This window comes from Neltuma alba, unplaced genomic scaffold (genome assembly GCF_004799145.2).
Source record: "Neltuma alba isolate B1F8T4 unplaced genomic scaffold, ASM479914v2 tig00013282_pilon, whole genome shotgun sequence".
Lineage (NCBI taxonomy): Eukaryota > Viridiplantae > Streptophyta > Magnoliopsida > Fabales > Fabaceae > Neltuma > Neltuma alba.
Genome location: NW_021637570.1, coordinates 8,894 through 31,498, shown reverse-complemented (window position 1 = coordinate 31,498; position 22,605 = coordinate 8,894). Strand labels below are relative to the sequence as shown.

At 30.8% G+C, this 22,605-nt stretch overlaps 1 protein-coding gene and 1 pseudogene across 1 annotated transcript; both read right to left on the bottom strand.

Annotated features, from left to right (window-relative positions):
* Nucleotides 1-636: 636 nt before the first annotated feature.
* LOC114736023 (zinc transporter 5-like) lies at nucleotides 637-3,220 on the bottom strand. The gene is made up of 3 exons (XM_028923812.1): nucleotides 2,645-3,220; nucleotides 2,143-2,292; nucleotides 637-942 (listed from the first exon to the last, which is right to left on the bottom strand). The coding sequence occupies exons 1-3, from the start codon at nucleotides 3,218-3,220 to the stop codon at nucleotides 637-639; spliced, it is 1,032 nt and encodes a 343-aa protein (XP_028779645.1).
* Nucleotides 3,221-9,142: 5,922 nt separating this feature from the next.
* LOC114736022 (zinc transporter 1-like) lies at nucleotides 9,143-21,896 on the bottom strand (annotated as a pseudogene).
* Nucleotides 21,897-22,605: the final 709 nt, after the last annotated feature.

Here is a 22,605-nt window from a genome sequence, read left to right as displayed (position 1 = left end):
ATTATCTAACGCTTATACTCCTCTGGTTCTATTTATAATTTATTTCCAACATGTTCACACAAACTAAAAAAAAACTTTAAACTTCATTAATTCTCATTTGAAATTCAATAACTTTTCAACTTTATCCTTATTTAGCATATATTATACCTCATATAAACAAAATCAACAAAATAATAAATGAAGGGTAAAATTGTACGTCCATATACAAAATTTGTCTTAGTATCCTATAAATAGGACCAAAAAATGTTTTTTCTTTCTGTCCTATTAATAGAATCAAAGGAGTATTAATTATCTAACTTGAGTTCCACTTGGCTAAAAGAGACCAGCACCTAAAATAATGATAAAAATTATAAAGCTAAAGTATGATTTCATTGAAAAAATTCATTTTTTATTTCCTTTTCATGGATTTTCCTCAATCAAAACACACTAAATTTAAAGGAAAAAAGTATTACCAATGGAGCTTAGGGTTAGTCCCTCACAACAACATGGCAAATTAATATTCTAATCCCCATTAAAAGAGATGCCCACATTAATAGAAGGATATCCATATGTAATAAAAAAAAAATTTACACCAAGAAAATATTAGTTTTTTCACACGGAGTTAACATTTACACTAAGAAACAAACAGGCTGTATATCAAGCCCATTTGGCTAAGAGAGACATCAAAGCAGCACCTAAAAGTAGAGAAATATTGGCTGCAAGTAAAAGACGAATGTTTTTGAGCATTTTATCACTCAGGAAATCGGCAGCTAAGAAATCAACAAGTGCCATATAAATTAAGATTCCTGCCGATGCTGAGTCAAATATTCCTTCGACAATAAGAGCAGTTTCACTATTCTCTTCATACACGTTACTGATCCCCATTCCAATTGCTATTCCCACCGGAGTTGTCAGAGCAAAGAACAATCCCATTATTGCTGTAGTTTTGTTGTTGAATTGGGCCTGCAATTATGCAACAATCTCGAAGAAAAGTTAACTTATCTTTATTTTTTTTAACTTAGAGTATCCTCAATCCTTAATCATTTTATATTTAAAATTAATTTATGTTGAGTAGGGAGCGTCAAATTTAACATCTTTATTAACAATTTGTCTCGAAAACAAGGATGCACAATTTCTATATATTTTGGATGTTATTGTTAACATACAAATACTTAATTAATTTGAGTAAATTAAGTATCGAAGTACTCATGTATAACATTAGATTATATATCATTTTATAAGTTTGTTTTACCTGAAATATCATTTTATAAGTTAGATAAATAAGTTTGAAAAAAAAATATAATGATAAATATGAAAGATAAAATGGGTAAAATATTTATGTAGGATCAAATCTAACCCCTAATTAGCTTCTATGGTTTGAGGACCGGATGTATAGTATTCATTTTCGGCGACAATGATCCAACATGAGTACGAGTTTTCTTTGCTTGGAACTTTGTTTGATGTATATTAAAATGATGATATAGCTGCAGAAAGGGACGCTGTAGATGGAAGACAACAAGAATACACTTGAAATGAATAATTAAATGAGGAGGATATGGTAAAAAAAACAGGCGCCGGCGTTTACAAAATGTTCATAACATTTAAAAATTAAAGAACTAATAACAAAATTAGTCTTATTACAAATATTATTCAATTAAAAATGGCCGTCATGTTGGACAACTACTTGTTATGATAGCAACAAATGAAAATATACAACTAGTTTTCAACAATTCAATGATAAATAACCCAGCCATGAAAATAACGTATATAATTTTTCTATATTTCTTTTTTTTAGTGATATATACTACCTCTAGTTATTAATATAAAAGTTAGATAACTAATTTGTAAATATTAAGCAAATTAGTTAAGTTAGTTATTTCTCATAAATAAGTATTCATCACACACACAAAAAAGGACTGGAGGGCGTATTGTCTTTTCCATGCATGTGCATTAGAAATAGAAATTTCTTAATATATGCAATTATCATAATGACTACTTTAAGGAAAAAAATAAATCAATATGAGAAATAAAATAGATTAGAGTTATATTTTTGATCAAACAAAACTTATAATTAGCTCTTATATTTAGAATAATACGTGGTGTATTTTTTATCATTTATATATAGCAATGAAAACTAAAGATATTAAGGAATGAGGTAGGTACCTGAGTGATACTGCTTCCAAGGCCCATGCCCTCAAATAATTGATGAAAAGTCAAAGCAGCAAGCAGAGGCTTTATAGTTTTGGGACTCTCAGATGCTCCTAAAGATATCCCAATGATCACTGAGTGCACTATTATCCCCATCTCTAACACCTACATTTATTATATATATTCATTCAATTCAAAACACATTCAGTTGTTTCACCACTCAATAGTACAGTAAACCCGAGAAACTATCAGAGACCCGCATGACGTCAACAGTTAATATATAGGGAAAATAGTTGAGGACCAAGACAAGAATATAACCATAAAAAAATTATTAAAACAAGTTAGCAGCGTGGACCTTATTGTTATTTAATTTATTATATATACTGAAACTTGTCATTATTTATCATAGGACTTTTTGGTTTTTCTTTTTTGGCCAACGGGTTTTTTTGGTATTATATTCCTTCATTGGGACAACAAAATAATTTTTCCATATACATATATAAAATATAATACACACCTGTGATATGACTTTTTGACGAACTAGGAGCTGTTGAGAATGAGCATGTGTTGTGTGAGCATGAAGATGAACATGTCCTTCATGTCCTGTGTGTTCCTCTTCATCTCCTTTCGCTTCCATCTTTCCTTTCTCCATATAAAGTTTCTTGAAATACGCAGTGGCGAAAGCGTCCACCATTAGGGTTCCTATGGCGGTAAACATGGCCACAAAACCAGTGAAAGGAAAATCTTCCCATACATGATTGCTCAAGCATGGAGATGTCAGGCGCTCGAATGCCTCCGGGAGCACATGAATGAATCCGGTGGCTAAAATCACGCCGGCGGCGAAGGCCTTGATCAAGAAGAAGATGCCCTTCTCGGGACTTAATGCCGGAACAAACTTTCCCAAGACCGGAATTAGAACTCCGATTGCACTGGCAACTAGTATGGAAACTATGGCTCCTATCTTGTACCTAAGAGCCTTGTCTTTGTCACGATCTTCTTCTTCATCTTCACATGTACACTCTGAAACAACGAGGGGTAGAAGAACTAGAAGGAGGAAGATGAAGAATGTGATAATTTTGGTGCTTCTCGTCATGGCTTTTGAAAAGGTAGAATCTAAGCTAGAAGTTAAAAGCAGATAATGTGGGTTTAAGAGGAATCATATGGTGGTTTTTGTAGGCACAACAAGAAAGAGGAAAACTTGGCGATTTGATTAATGTTGAACAAATTAAAAATACAATATTTGACGGAGAAAAATTGGCGATTTGTATATACAGTTGGATGATTTGATTCCGACTTCGTAGTACTCAATGATGAGGTGTCATCAAATGTCGACATTAGATGTATGAACTAACAAGATCCTATTTAGTTTAAGTTTGTTTATCTAATCTAATGTCAACGGGGGTGCACGCATGAACACATACTCTGTCATGTTGAAATCTTTTCTTCTAATATGGTTTTAAGAATACCGATGCTGGTGATTATTATATTTTAAATTTTAGAAAATGAAGTGGTTTTTTTGCCTCATCAATGCAAAACAAATTAAGTTTTGAAACTGTTGGTTGGAATTCGAAGCAGTCCGAATTACTCCCTCCGTTCCTTATTATAAGAGACATTTGGTGCTTATAGCATGTTTCTATATATAAGATACACTTAAAAGTTGTCTCTACTTTTTTGTATTGATTTCCTATTTTACCCATATTTATTGTCTCCAACTCACACTCTCTCTCCTTCCCACTTTTCTTTCTTTTAATAAATTACCATTGTTCTCTCTCATGTTCTCTCTCCTTATTAATGAGGGCATTTTTGGAAAAAAATTATACTTTTTACATATTAATTGTTCTTAACTAATTTTAACTGTTTTTTTGATCAACGTAATTCGGTTATTCGTCTCTTATAATAAGGAACGGAGGGAGTAACTGAGACATGTTGATTTGATTTTCACGTCCTCTAAAATGTATTGTGTTTCGAAGCAAAGCACGGTTTTGGACTAGTTTCTCATGAAAAGTAAAATCTTTTTACACAAGTCAAGATAAATTTTTTTTCACATATTTATCTTGTATATTAGAAAATTATTTTAAAAAAAAATTAATACGAACACTCTTTTAAGGTATGGTTGTACTACCCATTGAGCTTTCTTCTCATTCTTCTACTTCTAATAGGCCATGAACTAGATCAGAACCATTCTCAAGGAGTCCATAAGAAGTGATCCCGCACATCAATGTAAGTTTTATTTTTTCCTCGTATCCATTTCACACTCCACTGTTGTCTACTTTTCTCCCTTTTTCCTTGTCTATCCATATTTGCTTTGAATTTGTATTGTGATTTTTTTTTTTTTACATTCAATTTTATCTCATACTCCATTTTTTTTATAAGAAAATTTATGTAAGTTAGGTCTTAGGAACTCACCAAAGCCATAACATGCCTCCAGATTCAGATAGCGCTACATATCACCTAGCAATAAGATCTTTATATTGGCAATGAGATTCAAAATTATAACTTTATGAGTTATGAGCCAGCTTTTTAGCAACTAGATCAACTCTTGTTGGACCTCACACCCCGTTAATCATTAATTAGCCTCATATCGCGATATTCTTCTTCTTCTTCTCTACCACATGCACACTCTTGGGGAGAAAAAAAGCTAAGCACTTAAGCACTAGCAAAAGGAAGATTTTGTGTTTGTTTAATTTTTCAATCTTAATTTACAGAATACCAGGTAAGTGTATGAGGAGAATTTTATTTCAAATTATATGAACATATTTATAAGAAGCTCCAAATAAAGCTGTAGACTTTGGTGCTTTTTGCCATAGACAATGGGGAAAAAAATCAAAGCAACATAAAGTGCGTGTTAAACAAAAAAAGAGACAAGTGATTATTATTATTATTATTGGTGCTGCTGGTGCCGCGTGATTTTTATTTATTGGAAGAAGAGTGAAGAAATTAGGGTGATTTGATTAAAGTTTAGCGAATTGAAAACGCAACGTTATTGTATTTGGCACAGAAATACATGTAATCCATTGGATGATTTAATTTCAAGTTCAGAGCAGGCAATATCAGTAGTGTCGTTAAATGTCGACATCCACGATATGAACAAATAAAATATTAAGTTCAATTAAGTGTGCGTTAAATTAGGATCTAATGTCAACGGGAGCCCGCAGAAATAATGAACCCTGTATCATGCAGCATTTTTTTTTTTAAATTTAAGCCAATTAATTAATTAAGAAAACTGAGGTTGATGATTACACGCTAAATCTTAGAAAACGAAGCATTTCATTTTAAATAAAAATTAATTTTTTGGAAAAACCGCACAAAAAGACCCTGAAATATGTAAAATTACAATTTGAGTTTTTCAATTCATAATTATTATCAGGACCAGATCTTAAATATGAATTACGAAATGTTAGGGAAAAGACCAAAATACTCTATTTCTTCTTCTCTTTCTTCCATCCCATCTCGTTCTGCAACTCCAAAATTTTTTTCTCTTTCTGAAAACGTCTTTAATTCTGGTTAAGTATCGAGCAAGAGCATGCATGTAATTTTATCATGTTTGTAAATTTTTTCATGTTTCAAATTTTATCATGTAATTAATTACTCCACCGCGCTACTACCCACACATCAATCTCTTTTCCAACCCTTTTGTTGATTCCGCCAAGCTTGAATCAGTTGTGAAGAGTTTCGGTGCCAAGCAAGAACCCTTGTCTCTATGTATCTTTCTCTACAATCGGGTGCCTCTCAGATTATTTTGGATGTGGCCGTGTAGGTAACAATGGAGGACCAAGCCTATCACAAATCATGTTTCAAGTTTTCACATATGGTGGCTGTCCCATATCACCAATTATGCAGCTCTTGACCGCATCTAGCTTGTTTCAAGTTTCATGGTGGCTATCCCATGTTATGTTCACATATGTAACAAAGTGGGAAAATTGACAAGGAGGAGGATGAAGAGTGTTATTATGCTGATTATGGCAAGAAGTTTTGTTTTGCAGATGATGGTAAAGACTATTATTATGAAGAATATTTTGTTCGTATTATAAAAATAGTTGCTATCACAGTCATATTGGTTCTTTTGTTATTGGCCATAAAAATATTGTTATTTTCATAATAAATGTTGTCATTAATATACTACTGATGAAGAATATTTTGTTTGTATTGCAAAATGTTGTTAGTACTTGACAAGCATTAATTTGTTATTTCCAAACATGAACTTGCTATTTTTAATTATGAACTTGTTATTTCCTATACAAAACTTGTCAATTCGTCATAATTAGTTTGTTATTCCCAACTACTTAATAAAGTTGTTATTACATATACAAAATTTTTCAATTCGTCATACTCAACTTATTATTCCTGACAATTTACCAAAATTATTGTCTCTAATTATAAACTTGTTATTTTCTATATAAAACTTATCAATTTGTCATATTCAACTTGTTATTCTCAACTACTTGTCATTTGGCTGAGGGGTATTTCAAATATTTCATTAAGATTGGTAATATGAGACTGGGTTTTATTTTTTATTTTTCAAATTGAGGGTCCCAAATCACAATTTCACATCTTAGGGTCTTTATTTGCCATTTTGCCTATTTTTTTATTTAAATCACATCCTTAACAAAAAATTAATTAATGTGTGATTTTTCATTTTTGAATGAATATTATGCAACCATATGAATGAAAATTGAAAACGATGTAACATTTAAAATGAGAGGTTATAATGAGAGAAGCGTTTACATTTAGTGTCCGACAGTGTTTTGAACATGATTACCTTTAATAAGATGATATCTATGTCTAGTAAAAAAAACAAAAAGAAAAAGATAGAGCATCATATATAATAAGAATCTCTTAGGAGAGAAGAGAACAAAATATCTTTACATAAATAATTTTACTTTTGTCTTTTGAAGTTTTTTCCCCCAAACTTTATAAAGGTTTTATAAAATATAATTACAAATGACATTTAATACGTAAAATTATAATTTTATAAATTTTTGACGGGCTATAATTTTATAATTAATAGCTAATATATGTACAATATAATATATTCAATAATAATAGATAAATTTATTTAATAGCTGGTCCCATGTGTACAAATTATTTCTCTCTTCATGTGCAATTATTATTGAAATTGATAATATATGCGTGTGTGAAGTAGAAACGAGTGAAACAGCAGAAATAATTGAAACAGCAGAAATTATCATTAATTTTCGTTTGAAAAAATTGGAAAGTATAATAAATATTTGACAAAGTAGAGATTTCGTATACAAATCGTTGGGGCGTTTGAACAAATAAAGTTGAAGTTACAAGAGACTTTGAGAATTCTGTGAGCGATTGAAAAGGTCGCCGGAGAGCACGAAGAACTGCGGGCGGTCACTGGATGGCTAGAATGCGCTGTGCTTTTGTGGGCTGCTTAGGATTTATTAAAATGATTTATAAATAAATTTTTAATTATAGTTTACGAAATACAACGTAAGTACGTGAAAAAACTTTTGTTTTGACATGCGTAAAATGTGACTATAAGTGTTTATAATCAGAATGCCAAAGATGACTGAGAACAAGAAAACACGATAAGGGTAGTTTGGTAATATTAAAAATAACTAGACTGGACGAGACGCAAAAGTATTACCCCTTTCCTTCAAACAAAATTACGTAGAGAATCCCTCTTGCTAAGCAGATAAATATAGCCCGTACAGCTAAATAAAAATCAAGTCCAATAATAGAGGCAGTTAATAGTACTTTTGATCTAATTTAACATTTAATTTGATTCTAAATATAAGATCTCAGTTCACTTTATTTTTTATATTTATCTTTTTTTAAAGATAATCCTTGAAGTAGTTGCTCATGTTATATTTATCAAATACTAGTTCTAACTAATACATATAATTAATAATGATATTTTAGAGAAGATAACACTTATTTATTATCAATAACTAACTTAACTAATTTTTTTTAATTTACTCAAATTAGTCAATTAACAGAGGTAGTATTTAGTTGCTAGAATCAGTAAATAATTACTATTTTCGGTCATTGATATAAAAGCTAGACAACTAATTTAGAGGATTAAGAAAATTAGCTTAAGTTAGTTATTTATAATAAATGTATGTTGACTTTCTTAGAATACCCACATTCAATCTTGCATATTGAAACTATATTTGGGTGGAAACACCTTACAATCAATAGGGATAGTTTTTAGAGCACAGTATAAATTTAGGATACAAAGTGGATTTTGGTCTTATATTTAGAACTACCAACTAACTCTTATATTTACTACTGGAGGTAGTATTTACATACTCAAGTTATGGATTTGTTTGATTCTATTTTCTATTATTATGTGTTAAAATATAGGATAATAAAACATACCAAAATGTTGTTCTGATTTTTTGGTTAATTTTCAGAATAAATCACCAACAAAAAGAAAAAGGAAAATATGCTCTTCTACATAAGTTTTATGTTGAGTGTTATCTCGTTATAATTTGACTTTCATTTTCTTGAAAATAAATATGCCACAAACGAACAAAAAAGAAACAATATGCATCTCTTATTAAAATGTAATAATAACAAGCATTAACTAACCCTCACACTCATCTCCCAAAGAATTACTTCCTCCATTCCTTATTATAAGAAACATTTGATGTTTATGGCATGTTCCTATATATAAGAGACATTTAAAAGTTGTCTCTACTTTTTTGTGTTGATTTCCTATTTTACCTATATTTATTGTCTCCAACTCACACTCTCTCTCCCTCCCACTTCTCTTTCTTTCAATAATTTAATTGTTCTCTCTCATGCTCTCTCTCCTTATTAATGATGGCATTTTTGAAAAAAATTATATTTTTTACACATTGATTCTTCTTAACTAATTTTAACTGCTTTTTTTATCAACGTAATTCAGTTATTCGTCTCTTATAATAAGAAACGGAGGGAGTATTAAATACTACCTATAGCTCGTTTGTAGACTATAAATAGGATATTATAATTAGGACTGGAGGTAGCACTTAGTTCACTAAGAAAAACTAATTAATGAGCTTCAAGCCCATTTGGCTAAAAGGGGCATAAAACCAGCATCAAAAAGCACAAAAATGTCTGCTGCGCCATGAAGAAGGATATTATTTTGAATCCTGTCGTTCATGGAATCAGCTGCTAAGAAATCAACAAGTGCCATATATGTTAAGATTCCTGCCGATGCCGCGTTAAATATTCCTTCAACGATCAAAGCATTCTCACTATTCTCATTTTACCCATTCGTAAATCCCATTCCAATGGCTATTCCTAGTGGAGTCGCCAGAGGAGAGAACAAAGTCATCACTGTAATAGTTTTGTTCTTGAATTTCGCCTGCAGTAATAGGAAAAAATCATTATATTATTTTCCCCTTATATTTTATATTATATGCATAACAAATCGGTGGAAGCTGTGGAACTGCTCCACCTGGCACTTGTTATAAAAACCCACTAACCAATTCACATGTACTAATAAAAATAGTTAAAATTACTAAATTTGTTATAAATTTCAAGTGATTTCCAATACAATCCTCATTAATTCACTAAATTTCAACATCGTATTAATTTTTATTAACTCACTACCCTCATTGAATAAGGGCATATATGGATAAAAGCATTTAATACTCATTGAAACTATTAAATGATCTTATAAAAAGGATCAAGAATTTTCTCTAGAAGGACTCTTATAATAAATAAAGACTAGAGGGAGTATTTGTTGATGATACTCTTATTAATAATGCTAACTACTATACTTTAATTTATACGTTATTTTGACAAAAAAACTAAATGCATTATATTTGTAATAAACACAATTATTAATTAGTGAATACATTAAGCTCATTGGATTGGTTATCTACCTGAGTAATACAGCTTCCAAGGCCCATGCCCTCAATGAATTGATGAAAAGTCAAAGCAACAAGAGGCTTTATGGCTTTGGCACTTCGAGATGCTCCCAAAGAAATCCCTATGGTCACTGAGCGCACTAGTATCCCCATCTCCATACCTTCATCCAATAATATATACTCCCTCCGTCCCTATTATAAGATCTAATTTTTTGAATGTGTTTGTCCCTTTTTATAAGATCCTCTTTAAGTTTGTCTGAGCATTTAATACAATATTACCTATTTTATCTCTAATTTAATGTATTTAATACATTTTCTTTCTTCATTTATCTCATTATTACTCTCTCACATTTATCCATTTATATATAGAGGTATATTTGGAAAAAAACTGTATTTGTTATATATTAATTACTTTTAACTAATTTTAACTGTTTTCTTAAACTGCATAATTTAGTTAAAAGGATCTTATAATAAGAGACAGAATAGTATATATATATATATATATTCACCATCCATTCATTAATATATAACATCTTTCTAATTAACTAAATAATGCTCAGAAAAAACAGATTAAGATGATATCAGTTACTCCTTAATTAGGTTTAAAATTACAAGATATTTTTAACTAATCAGATCATACTAATAAGTCAGTTTTAATATCATTATAATGTACTTCCTCCAATCCTAAATATAAAACTCATTTTATAGTATAAATATATAACGTACTCCTTCCGGTTCTAAATATAAGACCCATTTTGTAGTCATATATTACAAAATGAGTCTTCTATTTATGATCAGAAGAATATAATTTTAAAGGATGCTCAGTATATTAAGAGCTACCCAAAAAAATTGCGTCATGGGTTTTGGACTTGTGTGAGGAGACAAGAGAAACATGTTCATCACACTCACGTACGCCGCATAATATGGGTCGTCACAATTTTTAATTTCACTCAACTTGTACGTTTTAATTTGCATCATCTTTTGGGACCAGCTTTTCTCATTTTCCCCCTAGTGCCTGTTGTCATCCTTTGCGTTCAACTACATATTTTCGTGTAAAATAATTGAGCTTAGGCACCTTTTTTTGAGTAAGTAGACATTTGTACTTTTTCGGTAATTTTTTTAATAGCACTTAATATTGTAAAATACTACCTCCGCTCATAATTATAAGAGCTAGTTGACTAATTTGAGGAAATTAGAAAAAGAAGTTAAGTTAGTTATTTGTAATAAATATGTATTGTCTTTTTTAAAATATCCTTACTAATCAAATGTATTAGCTAAACTACCATTGTTAGAAGGACTAGTTTGGGACAAAAATATATAAATATGAGAGATAAAGTGGATTGGGGTCTTATATTTAGAAACAAAACAAAAGTCAAACAAAGGCTTATATTAAGAACCTGAGGTAGTAATTTTGGTCCATTTGGTATTCTAAAATGTTCTTTTAATAACGCTCAGTATTTAGCATCTAGCATACTGAATTATTTTTTTAGTAACCAAGAGCGTGTGGTTGAGCGAAAAGGGGCTCATCCTCCCTTAACCACATTAGGGGACGTTTGATCCCCGCTTAGGCATGGAAAGCGTTTCCTGGCCAGCTATCCCACTCATCGAGATGTTTACAATTAACGATCCGGATTAGTCTGGTTTGTAATTGGATAGATCCAGATTGGATCATCTGTCCCTGAGGGGTTGGCTAGGATACCGGTGGGAAACCCAAAAAAAAAAAACTTCAGTAACATCGGATATCATAAATTAATTTTTAATCATTCATGTCCTAAAATATTGTATCAAAAAGAAAAAAAATAGCTCAATATATTAAGAGCCACCCAAAAAATATATAGCGTCACAGGTTTTGGACTTGTGTGAGGAGGATGCTGCTCTTGAGATTATGTAGCACCAAAGTCCTAGGTAATTCAGTTCAGATTTTGTTGGAGTGATTCGAGGGGAAATGCAATAATGCAATTGAGGCCTAATTATTGAAGTACTTCGATTTCAGAAGTGTTTGGATGGAAATTAAACTATAGTTTCAGAAGTATTTTTATAGTTTATAAAGCAATATATAGAGGAGTTTACCTCGTTTTGCGGAAAAAACACCCTCTTCATTTGAGAATATAATGAGGCAACTTTTTAGGGGGCCCAACTCCTCCCTGGATACCATGGAATTGGATTCTCTCCACTACCTTCCCATCCTCTTCTCCTCCACTACCCTCCTTTTCTTTCACAACCATTGGATCAAAACTCCAATGGTCCAGATTTAATATTTTATAACATTTTATAAAAATAAATATTATGATAAAAAATAGATAAATAAATTTAAACTGTTAAAATCTAATCTGAACAGTTCACAACTATAGACTGTTATTATAGAGCAATTTTTTTATTACAATTGTAAATTGTTCAGGCCAGATTTTAATAATTTAAATTTATTTATTTATTTTTTAATAACATTATTTTTATAAGATGTTAAATCTGGACATTGGAATTTTGATCCAATGGTTGTGAAGAGAAAAAAAGGATAGTGGAAGAGAAGAGGATGGAGAAGGTAGTAGAGAGAATCCAAGTCCAGATACCACACGGGAAGGGAAAGAAAAGAACAAGCATTATACAGGGAAAAAGAGGGAATGCCCTTTCCCCCCGCCAGTCTTGGCGGGAAAAGGGAAACAAAGTGAAATGACAATTCTGTTGAGATTTTATCACAAATTTACCATCGTGTCCCTGTACTGGCCTAGTGAGGCTTGGGCTAAAAATTAATGGCTTTTATTCCTAAGCCCAAATGGGCTTTTGATTAGGAAGGCCACCTTGCGACTTGGTCATTGGTCAACTTCATAGGTTAAGGCTGCGTTTGAGGTGGCAACCTCAAATCATGATACCCAATTAGACATGATGGGATAGCACGTTACATTATTATACACGGATTGGCTAATTAACTCTTATTGTGCATCAGATTTACAATTTTTATTTGCTTTTTATGGGCTCATTTGGAACTGCTTATTAGCAGTTTTTAATCGTGATTTATGATATACGAAGTAAGTAGTGAGATGAGTTTTGTGTCCAATTATTCTAATAAATAAGAGACTTACAATAGGTCTCGAGTGATTCACTGTATGCAAGCCGACCAAAGGAAAAAAAAAACAACTTCTTTTGAGTATCATATTATAGTGTGAATAATGTGTTTAGTTATTAGCTTTTTATTAGATCGGGGCAGATGAATTTTTATTAGCTTTTGTCTTTAGTTATTTGCTGACTATAAATTCCTCTGCTCCTCGACTATTAGCTTTCTGCGTTGGTAGCAAATAAATAATCACTAAAAATTCAATTATATTGCAGATAAACTGGTGGTCCATCAATAAGTTGTTAGGATTGCGATCTCATAGGTGACGTTGCTTCTGGTTAGAGTAAAAGATGAACGTTCTTTATCGCATTTGCATTGGATCCCTTGTCGGATATTTAGGATCTCATAAATAAACATGCACACACACACACATCCCTTGTCGGATACTTAGGATCTCATAAATAAACATGCACACACACACACATCCCTTGTCGGATACTTAGGATCTCATAAATAACATGCACACACACACACATCCCTTGTCGGATACTTAGGATCTCATAAATAAACATGCACACACACACACATCCCTTGTCGGATACTTAGGATCTCATAAATAAACATGCACACACACACATCCCTTGTCGGATACTTAGGATCTCATAAATAAACATGCACACACACACACACGTGCGCGCGCGCGCGCGTGTGGGGAGGATTAAAAACGCACTGATACGTATAAGGCTTATGATCTCTTGAAAGGTACGTAGGCCAACTTTGAGTCAAATAGATGAAGAATAAATTAAACCATTATTATTTGATATATAAATAATTGTTCAGAATCAGATATCTATGATGATGCATGCTTTCATATTTTAATTTAATGCTTTAAGGACGACGGCGTTATATAGATTTGACAGAATTCTCTCCCATGTATGTGATGATTCGCCGTTAATTAACGTGTAAAGCCTATTTATATATCATGCTCTACCCCGATTCTGAGCACCGTGTCTTCATCTGGAAACATTAATTTCTCTACCGAAACTATCTTCCTTTCTACTTTCTTCTTCCCCAAGCTCCAGTTCGTTCCTTCACTCAACCTGCTTCTATATATCAGGTTGAATATTTCCCTACTTTGGCTGCTGTTTAAAAGCAGCAACTAAAGTAGAGAAATAATATTTGAGTTAAGTTGAAGACGGCGGGTACTATTTTGCATTCTATCAGCCATAAATTCTGCAGCTAAAAGATCAACGAGTGCCGTATAGATTACAATTTGATGCTTGCACGCAGACGTTGCATTGAATATTTCTAAGCATTCTGACTATTCTCATTGATTGTACACTTTGGAAATTCATACTCTAATGGCCATTCCCATGAATCGTTAATTAGACCAAAGAACGATGCCATCACTGCGCAATAGTTTTGTTTTTGAATTTGGCCTGCAATGAGCCTATTGTGGTGATGTGTCTTGTAGTTTCATTGCAGGCCAAATTCAAGAACAAAACTATTGGCATTGTTCTTTGCTCTGACTGCTCTAGTGGGAATCAATATATATATATATATATATATATAGACATTACTGGAATAGGAACTTTGAACGAAAGTATATATGATGAGTACAGTCGAATGCTTTCATCGTTGAAGGAATATTATTATATGCAGACATATTGTAATCTATATCGGACTTGTTCATCTGTTAGCTGCGGACTTTTCTGGCTGATAGAACGCAAAATAGTACCCGCCATCTTCAACTTAATGTCATATATTATTTCTCTACTTTAGTTGCTGCTTTAGTATCTACAACATCCCTTCTTCTTTTTTCCCTTAGTTTTCTGCTTTTTTTAATTTGTCTTATCTAATTTATGTTAGAAAAGTAAAGTTCCGTTGCAGTTTGTATTATCAATTATCATTGAAAAGTGGAAACTCAAGAGTTACAATTTATTATTTACTTATCATCATCATATCACAGTGGGTTTATTATATATCGAGGAGAAATGAATATATCTAAAGCTATAAATATATATATATATATATATTGCTTATCATGGTGAATTAACAATTAGAAAAGAACACAAAAACTAAGTCATGCTATGTCTTTTTCACTAACTTCTGCAAGGCATGTATTGCTGAATACATGACATCGGAATGTGATTCTCTTCGTATCCTAATTTTGCTCAAGCAAATAGTCCCTGTACGTAGAAAGCATTTGAGCAGCGTTAAGGCTTGACTGATGAATCATCATCAAGTATCTTCAAAGAATCATTTAATTTAATAATTACTAGATATTTTGATGTGAAAAATTATTTACATTATTTTATTTTATTATACCCCACTAAAACTAAACTAACATATTAGCATTTCTACATGATACTTAATCCATCAGTTAGTAATTAAAGATGTGAGACACTATAAAGTTGTACTAAGCAGTGATGCTACCATTATCAAAATCGGTCTCCCAAACTCACTCATTCTTTTTTTTTTTTGTGTGAAAAAAAAATGAATGGCTTTGGACATACATATGCAACGGACACAGAAAAAACAGAAGTGACAGAGACGGGGAAAGTGATGGTTAACAAGAAGAGTACTGATAGTGAGTGCCTTACATCACGACTTTTTTAAACTTGTTGGTAATAGAGAAGAGGTAACTCTACTAATCTACTACCTCCGATTCTAATTATAAGAGCTAATTGACTAATTTGAGGAGATTAAGGAAATAAGCTGAGTTAGTTATTTATCCTAAATAGGTGTTATCTTTCCTAAAATATCCTTACTAATCAAGTGTATTGACTAGAACTATTATTGTTAGAAGGACTACTTTTGAAAAAAAAAAGTATAAATATAAGAGACAAAGTGGATTTGGGTCTTATATTTAAGACCAAAATAAAAGTCAAATAGGGTCTTATATTAAGGATCGGAGGTAGTATTATGGTTCTAATAGCTATTTATATTATAGTTAATGGCTAATCTATTGTCGATATGATGAAAATTTTATGGTTATATATCTTATGTATTATTTTATACTATTTTATTAATATGCTTTAATGGCTCGATGTCTGTCTATATATTCTTTTGTGGGGGTGGCTATTGATGGTGACGATGAAGGGAGAATGCTTTTTTTTTTTCTTTTTTTAAAAAAGTGAAGGGCATTAATGTCATTCCACTCAACTTTTGAATCTCATAGACTGATTTGGGATTTTTTTATTTCAGGAGACTAATTTGGGATTTGGAATTTAATGTTAGAGGTATTCATCCACTAAAATTTATAAAACATTCCACGTCCCCTTTATAAAAACACTTTTTTAATCGATAACCAATTAATTTCAATATTTGACTTTATTTTTTTTGCTTTATTGATAATTGTAATTTAATTTATTTTAAATTCATAAATATGACTTCTTTAATTAATTTAATAATATTTCGTTATGTCATATAAATAATAAATATAAAAAGATTTTGGGAAAAACAATGTAATCTGGTCTCTACAGGAAAAATTCTCTTGGAAAAAAGAGAGAGAGAGAGAGAGTAATTTATTCAACTTCCATAAAAATTAATTCATCAATACCAATATAAAATGCTTAAACTAAATACTATATTCCCTCGACAATATATATGTCAGAATCTCAACAATCATGGGGAAAATTTTTTGGCCGATAAGGGTAAAAAAGTAATTTAGTTAATTTTCAAAAAACCAATTCATCAATATCAATATAAAATACTTAAACTTTTTTGCCTGAATGTTATGTTCACTCGCGTACTCGACAACGTATTAGAAGGTCGACATTTATCGCCACTCATCTGTGTCTATGTATACATTAAACTAGTCTTGAGTCTTCTATCCCGTGATCTGCGAAATTTAGATTTACTTTTTTAAAAATAAAAGGGAAAAATGAAAAGAACGGGACAATAATATTTCTGCAGTAGGCTGCGATTTCAATTTATATATAATATGAAAACAATGATAAATTTCCTTTTTAATTTATTAATCATAAATAATAAAACTCATTTTAAAAATTTTATGTAATTGAAAAAAAATCATATATATAAGAACCTTACCTTTCTTTTCCTAAAAAGGCTTAAAATAAGTCATTTTCTAATTTAAAATTTCCACGAAATATAACTGCTCATATTCATCTCAAAATCAGTCAAATCATTAAAGGTAACAAATATGTTATATAAAATAAAAATAATTTACTGTTCTTTTTTACTTCTTTATTATTCATTCTTCAAATGTATATAAATTATTTATTAAATAGCAAGTATTAAGGAAATTATAACAGAAAGATCACTTTTATGTCAACCACCTCTTTATATATCTCCGTGAATCACACATTTCCTTGCTCTTACTTTCACTGTTTTGGCTTTTCCAGTTCATAACATTTCAAAAAGACGTGGCCAAAAGCACCAAAATCTTCACATTCTTCGTCTTCCTCTAACTGATTTTTCTTCCAGTCCTAGTTGTTTCAGAGTGTACATGTGATCAACAAGACGAAGTCGTTGGTGACAAAGCCAGGGCTCTTCGCTACAAAGTAACAGCCCTAGCTTCTATACTCCTGGCGAGTGCAGTCGGAGTTTTGACTCCGTCATTAAATCGGAATGTTTGTGCCGGCATTAAGTCCTGAGAAGAACATCTTCCTTCTAATCATGGCTTTTGCCGCCAGCATGATCCTATCCACCGGCTTCATTCACGTCCTTCCTGAAGCATATATTCACGTCCTTCATTCACATCCTATAACGTATAATTTTAAAGAGTGGGAGTTATATATATATATATACACACACACACACAAACACATACACACACCTGTGATATGACTATCTTACGAGTAGAAGAATCCAACGACCCATGAGTATGAACATGACCTGTGTTTTTCTCTTGGTCTCCATTATTGGAATACGTAGTGGCGAAAGATTCCACCATTAGGATTCCCATGGCAGCACACATGGATACGAAACCAGAGAAAGGAAAATCTCCCCATGGATGTTCGCTCAAGCAAGGGGAAGTCAAGCTCTCGAATGTGTCAGGAAGGACGTGAATGAAGCTGGTGGATAGGATCACGCCGGCGGCAAAAGCCCTGATCAGAAGGAAGATGTTCTTCTCAGGACTTAATGCCGGCACAAACATTCCAATGATCAGAATAAAAACACCGACTGCACTCGCCAAGAGTATAGAAGTTAGGGCTGCTACTTTGCAGCGAAGAGCCCTGGCCTTGTCACCAACGACTTCGTCTTGTTGATACATGTACACACTGAAATAACTAGGGCTGGAAGAAAAATCATTTAGAGGAAGACGAAGAATGTGAAGATTTTGGTGCTTTTAGCCATGTCGTTTTGAAATGTTATGAACTGGAAAAGCCGAAACAGTAAAAGTAAGAGTAAGGAAATATGTGATTCACGGAGATATATATAGAGGTGGTTGACATAAAAGTGATCTTTCTGTTATAATTTCCTTAATACTTGCTATTTAATAAATAATTTATATACATTTGAAGAATGAATAATAAAGAAGTAAAAAAGAACTGTAAGTCATTTTTATTTTATATAACATATATATTACCTTCGATTATTTGACTGATTTTGAATTAGATATGCTCAAATATATTTCGTGGAAATTTTAAATTAGAAAAAGACTTATTTTAAGGCTTTAATTTTTAGGAAAAGAAAGGTAAAGGTCGTTATATGATTTTATGAAAATAGAAAAAAAGCAACCTATTCAGCGAGATTGTGGCATGCATATAGTGACCACAGAAAGATGCGCTGACGACCAGAGTTGTTGGGGGTACTGTTGTGGGAAGGTGCAGTGACGTGGGGAAACCCGAAAGCTGGTATGAGATACAACTGAATAATGGGGACACTGCTAATAATATGGGTTCACGTTTTCCTGCTGGCTCATCTACTTCAAATCATGTGTTCTGTCCTTATAACCGTCTAGCCGTGTTGTCCTGTATGTTAGTATCTTATCGCTGAACCCATTCCCCTCAGTTCTTCTATCTATCACCAGCTTTTGTATTAGCTTCTTCCTCCTAAAGCCCAACATTTCTCCACTTCCAATAGCGTCCTTCCTTTCTTCTCTTTCAATCTCTTCATACAAATTAATAATCCCATTTCACCTCACTGTTATAAGATCGTTATTTTTTTTCTCACCAACAAATCTATTTTTTTTATTTAAATGTAATATTTAACATCTCAAAACATTAAATATATCATTTTATGATAAAAAATAAAATAAAGTAATAATGTTTCACTTTCGTAGAGTTTATGTTTAAATCAATACTTTAATTAAAATGTATTATACATTTACAATTATGTACTATATATACTCTTCTTATACTTAATATAAAACCTAATTAAATGGTCGATGTGAGTCTTATATGTAAAACTTATTTCATATGTTTATCGTTTTTTTACCAAATTAACCTTATGGATATTCCCTCAACAATGATCAAGTAGTAGAGGGAGCATGAAAAAAAAATCATATTAACTAATTTAACTAACATCTTTAATCTACTCAAATTAGTTAATTAGATCTTACATCAAAGACTGAAGGAGTACATATATAAATTCTTTTATTAGTTTTAGTATCTACTTAAAAATCATTTTTCTACTAATTTGATGGATAAAGTTTAATATGTTGTATGTATGTGTCTATATAAAATACAATTGACAAAATGAATTTCAATAATTTACAAATGATCAAAAGAAAGTGACTTCCAGCTATGATTTCAATTGGTACCGTAGAAAGTCATATTTTTAGCAATGATTTTTTAAAGTCGCTGTTGGAAGTCCGAGGTTTAGTTGCAAATCTGATTGTTGTCACTGAAAGTCACACTTTTGGAGTTGTTGCTTAAAGCGTGACTTTTTACAATTATTTTTTCTCACCAACAAATATAATTTTTTGTTTAAATAAAATATTTTTTGTTCAATTATAGTCACACAAAATCATACTTTTAGCAGTGATTTTTAAAAGTTGTCATTAAAAGTGTAAGTTTTAAGTGCGACCTTAATTATCGCCGCTGAAAGTCACACTTCTAGAGTCGCAGCTTAAAATGGGACCTTTTACAACTATTTTTTCTCATCAACAAATATAATTTTTTTATTTCAATATAATATTTGACATCTCAAAACATTAAATGTATCCTTTTTTTTATGAAAAAAATAAAATAAAAGTTAATGATATTCCATTTTCATAATGTAAATTTATAATTAAAAATTTAATATAATAAAAACTGATAACATAATGTAAATTATTTTCAATAAATTTTTTAAAAATTAGATAATTAATTAAAAAAAATAAATTATTTTCTCCATTTTTTCTAAACATTATATTAATATATAAATTAATATATGTGTGTGTTAACGTAAAAGACGTTGGGGTGCGAATATTATTTTGATAAGATGTTATAATTTTTCAATACTACCTTGAAATGAAAATATAAAAAATAAAATTTAGTCTATTATTTTTCCATAAAATTATATCATCATCAGTAAACATAATGTAAAAAAAATTATGAATAAGCTCTTTAAAATTATATGATTAATTTAAAATAAAATAATTTTTAAACTAATGAAAAATAGTACATGTAATCTAATTAATTTATAATATTGTAAATATTAATCTGACAAACAATTTATTAATATATTAAATAGATATTATTAATCAATAAAATGACACTAAAATATATTAAATAAATAATATTATTTTAATTACATTCATATTTTATTTTATTAAAAAATAATATTATAAATATAATACGTGTAGATATGCTGATATCCTATTTTATATTTTGAATAAATAATGTGTGTGTATAAATAATAAATATAAAAAGATTTTGGGAAAAACAATGTAATCTGGTCTCTACAGGAAAAATTCTTTTGGAAAAAAAAAAGAGAAAGAGTAATTTATTTAATTTCCATAAAAATTAATTCATCAATACCAATATAAAATACTTAAACTAAATACTATATTCCCTCGACAATATATATGTCAGAATCTCAACATTTATAGGGAAAATTTTTTGGCCCATAAGGGTAAAAAAGTAATTTCCCTTAATTTCCAAAAAACTAATTCATCATCAATATCAATATAAAACACTTAAACTATTTTGCCTGAATATTATATTCACTCGACAACGTATTGGAAGGTCGACGTTTATCGCCACTCATCTGTGTCTATGTATATATTTTTTCCCAAACCATGGTTTGGCTTATCACCCAAACATCCCCTAAGACCAAGAGTCTTGAGTCTTCTTCTATCCCGTGATCTGCAAAATTTAGATTTACCTTTTTTAAAAATAAAAGGGAAAATGAAAAGAATGGGACAATAATATTTGTGCAGTAGGCTGCGATTTCAATTTATATATAATATGAAAACAATGATAAATTTCCTTTTTAATTTATTAATCATAAATAATAAAACTCATTTTAAAAATTTTATGTAATTGAAAAAAAATCATATATATAAGAACCTTACCTTTCTTTTCCTAAAAAGCCTTAAAATAAGTCATTTTCTAATTTAAAATTTCCACGAAATATATTTGCTCATATTCAACTCAAAATCAGTCAAATCATTAAAGGTAATAAATATGTTATATAAAATAAAAATAATTTACTCTTCTTTTTTACTTCTTTATTCATTTTTCAAATATATATAAATTATAGGTTGATACAAACTTTGATTCCTCAAATTTATCTTCATTTTAGTTTTAGTCCTTTAAGTTTCAAACTAAGAGTATAGAAGCTAGGGCTGCTACTTTGTAACGAAGAGCCCTGGCTTTGTCACCAACGACTTCATCTTGTTGATCACATGTACACTCCGAAACAACTAGGGCTGGAAGAGAAACCAGTAAGAGGAAGACGAAGAATGTGGAGATTTTGGTGCTTTTGGCCGTGTTGTTCTGAAATTGTATATGCCAAAACGGTGAGAGTAAGGAAATATGTGATTCACGGAGATATATATATATATGTATATAGAGGTGGTTGATATAAAAGTGATTTTTCTGCTATAATTTCCTTAATCGTTTCTATTTAGGTTTTAATAAATAATTTACATACATTTGAAGAATGGATAATAAAGAAGTAAAAAAGAACTGTAAGTCATTTTTATTTTTATAACATACATATTACCTTCGATGATTTGACTGATTTTGAATTAGATATGATCAAATATATTTCGTGGAAATTTTAAATTAGAAAAAAGACTTATTTTAAGGCTTTAATTTTTAGGAAAAGAAAGGTAAAGGTTGTTATATGATTTTATGAAAATAGAAAAAAAAGTAACCTATTCAGTGAGATTGTGGCATGCATGTAGCTAGTGACCACAGGAAGATGCGCTGACGACCAGAGTTGTTGGGGGTACTATTGTGCGGAGGTGCAGTGACGTGGGGAAATCCGAAAGCTGGTATGAGATACAACTGAATAATTGGTATACTGCAAATAATATGGGTTCACGTTTTCCTGCAGGCTCATCTAACTCAAATCATGTGTTCTGTCCTTATAACCGTCTAGCCGTGTTGTCTTGTATGTTACTCCTCCAGTCCTTAATATAAGACTTAATTATTGAGTTGATTTTGGTCTTAAATACAAGACTCATTTATCATATTTATC

Bases quoted from the DNA above. Each gene is read 5' to 3' on its own strand.
- LOC114736023 (XM_028923812.1), bottom strand. From the start codon at position 3,220: ATGACGAGAAGCACCAAAATTATCACATTCTTCATCTTCCTCCTTCTA. The intron at 2,293-2,644 runs GTGTGTATTATA...TAATAAATGTAG, and splicing joins GTCAAAAAGTCATATCACAG to GTGTTAGAGATGGGGATAAT. The intron at 943-2,142 runs GTACCTACCTCA...GCATAATTGCAG, and splicing joins TTGGAAGCAGTATCACTCAG to GCCCAATTCAACAACAAAAC.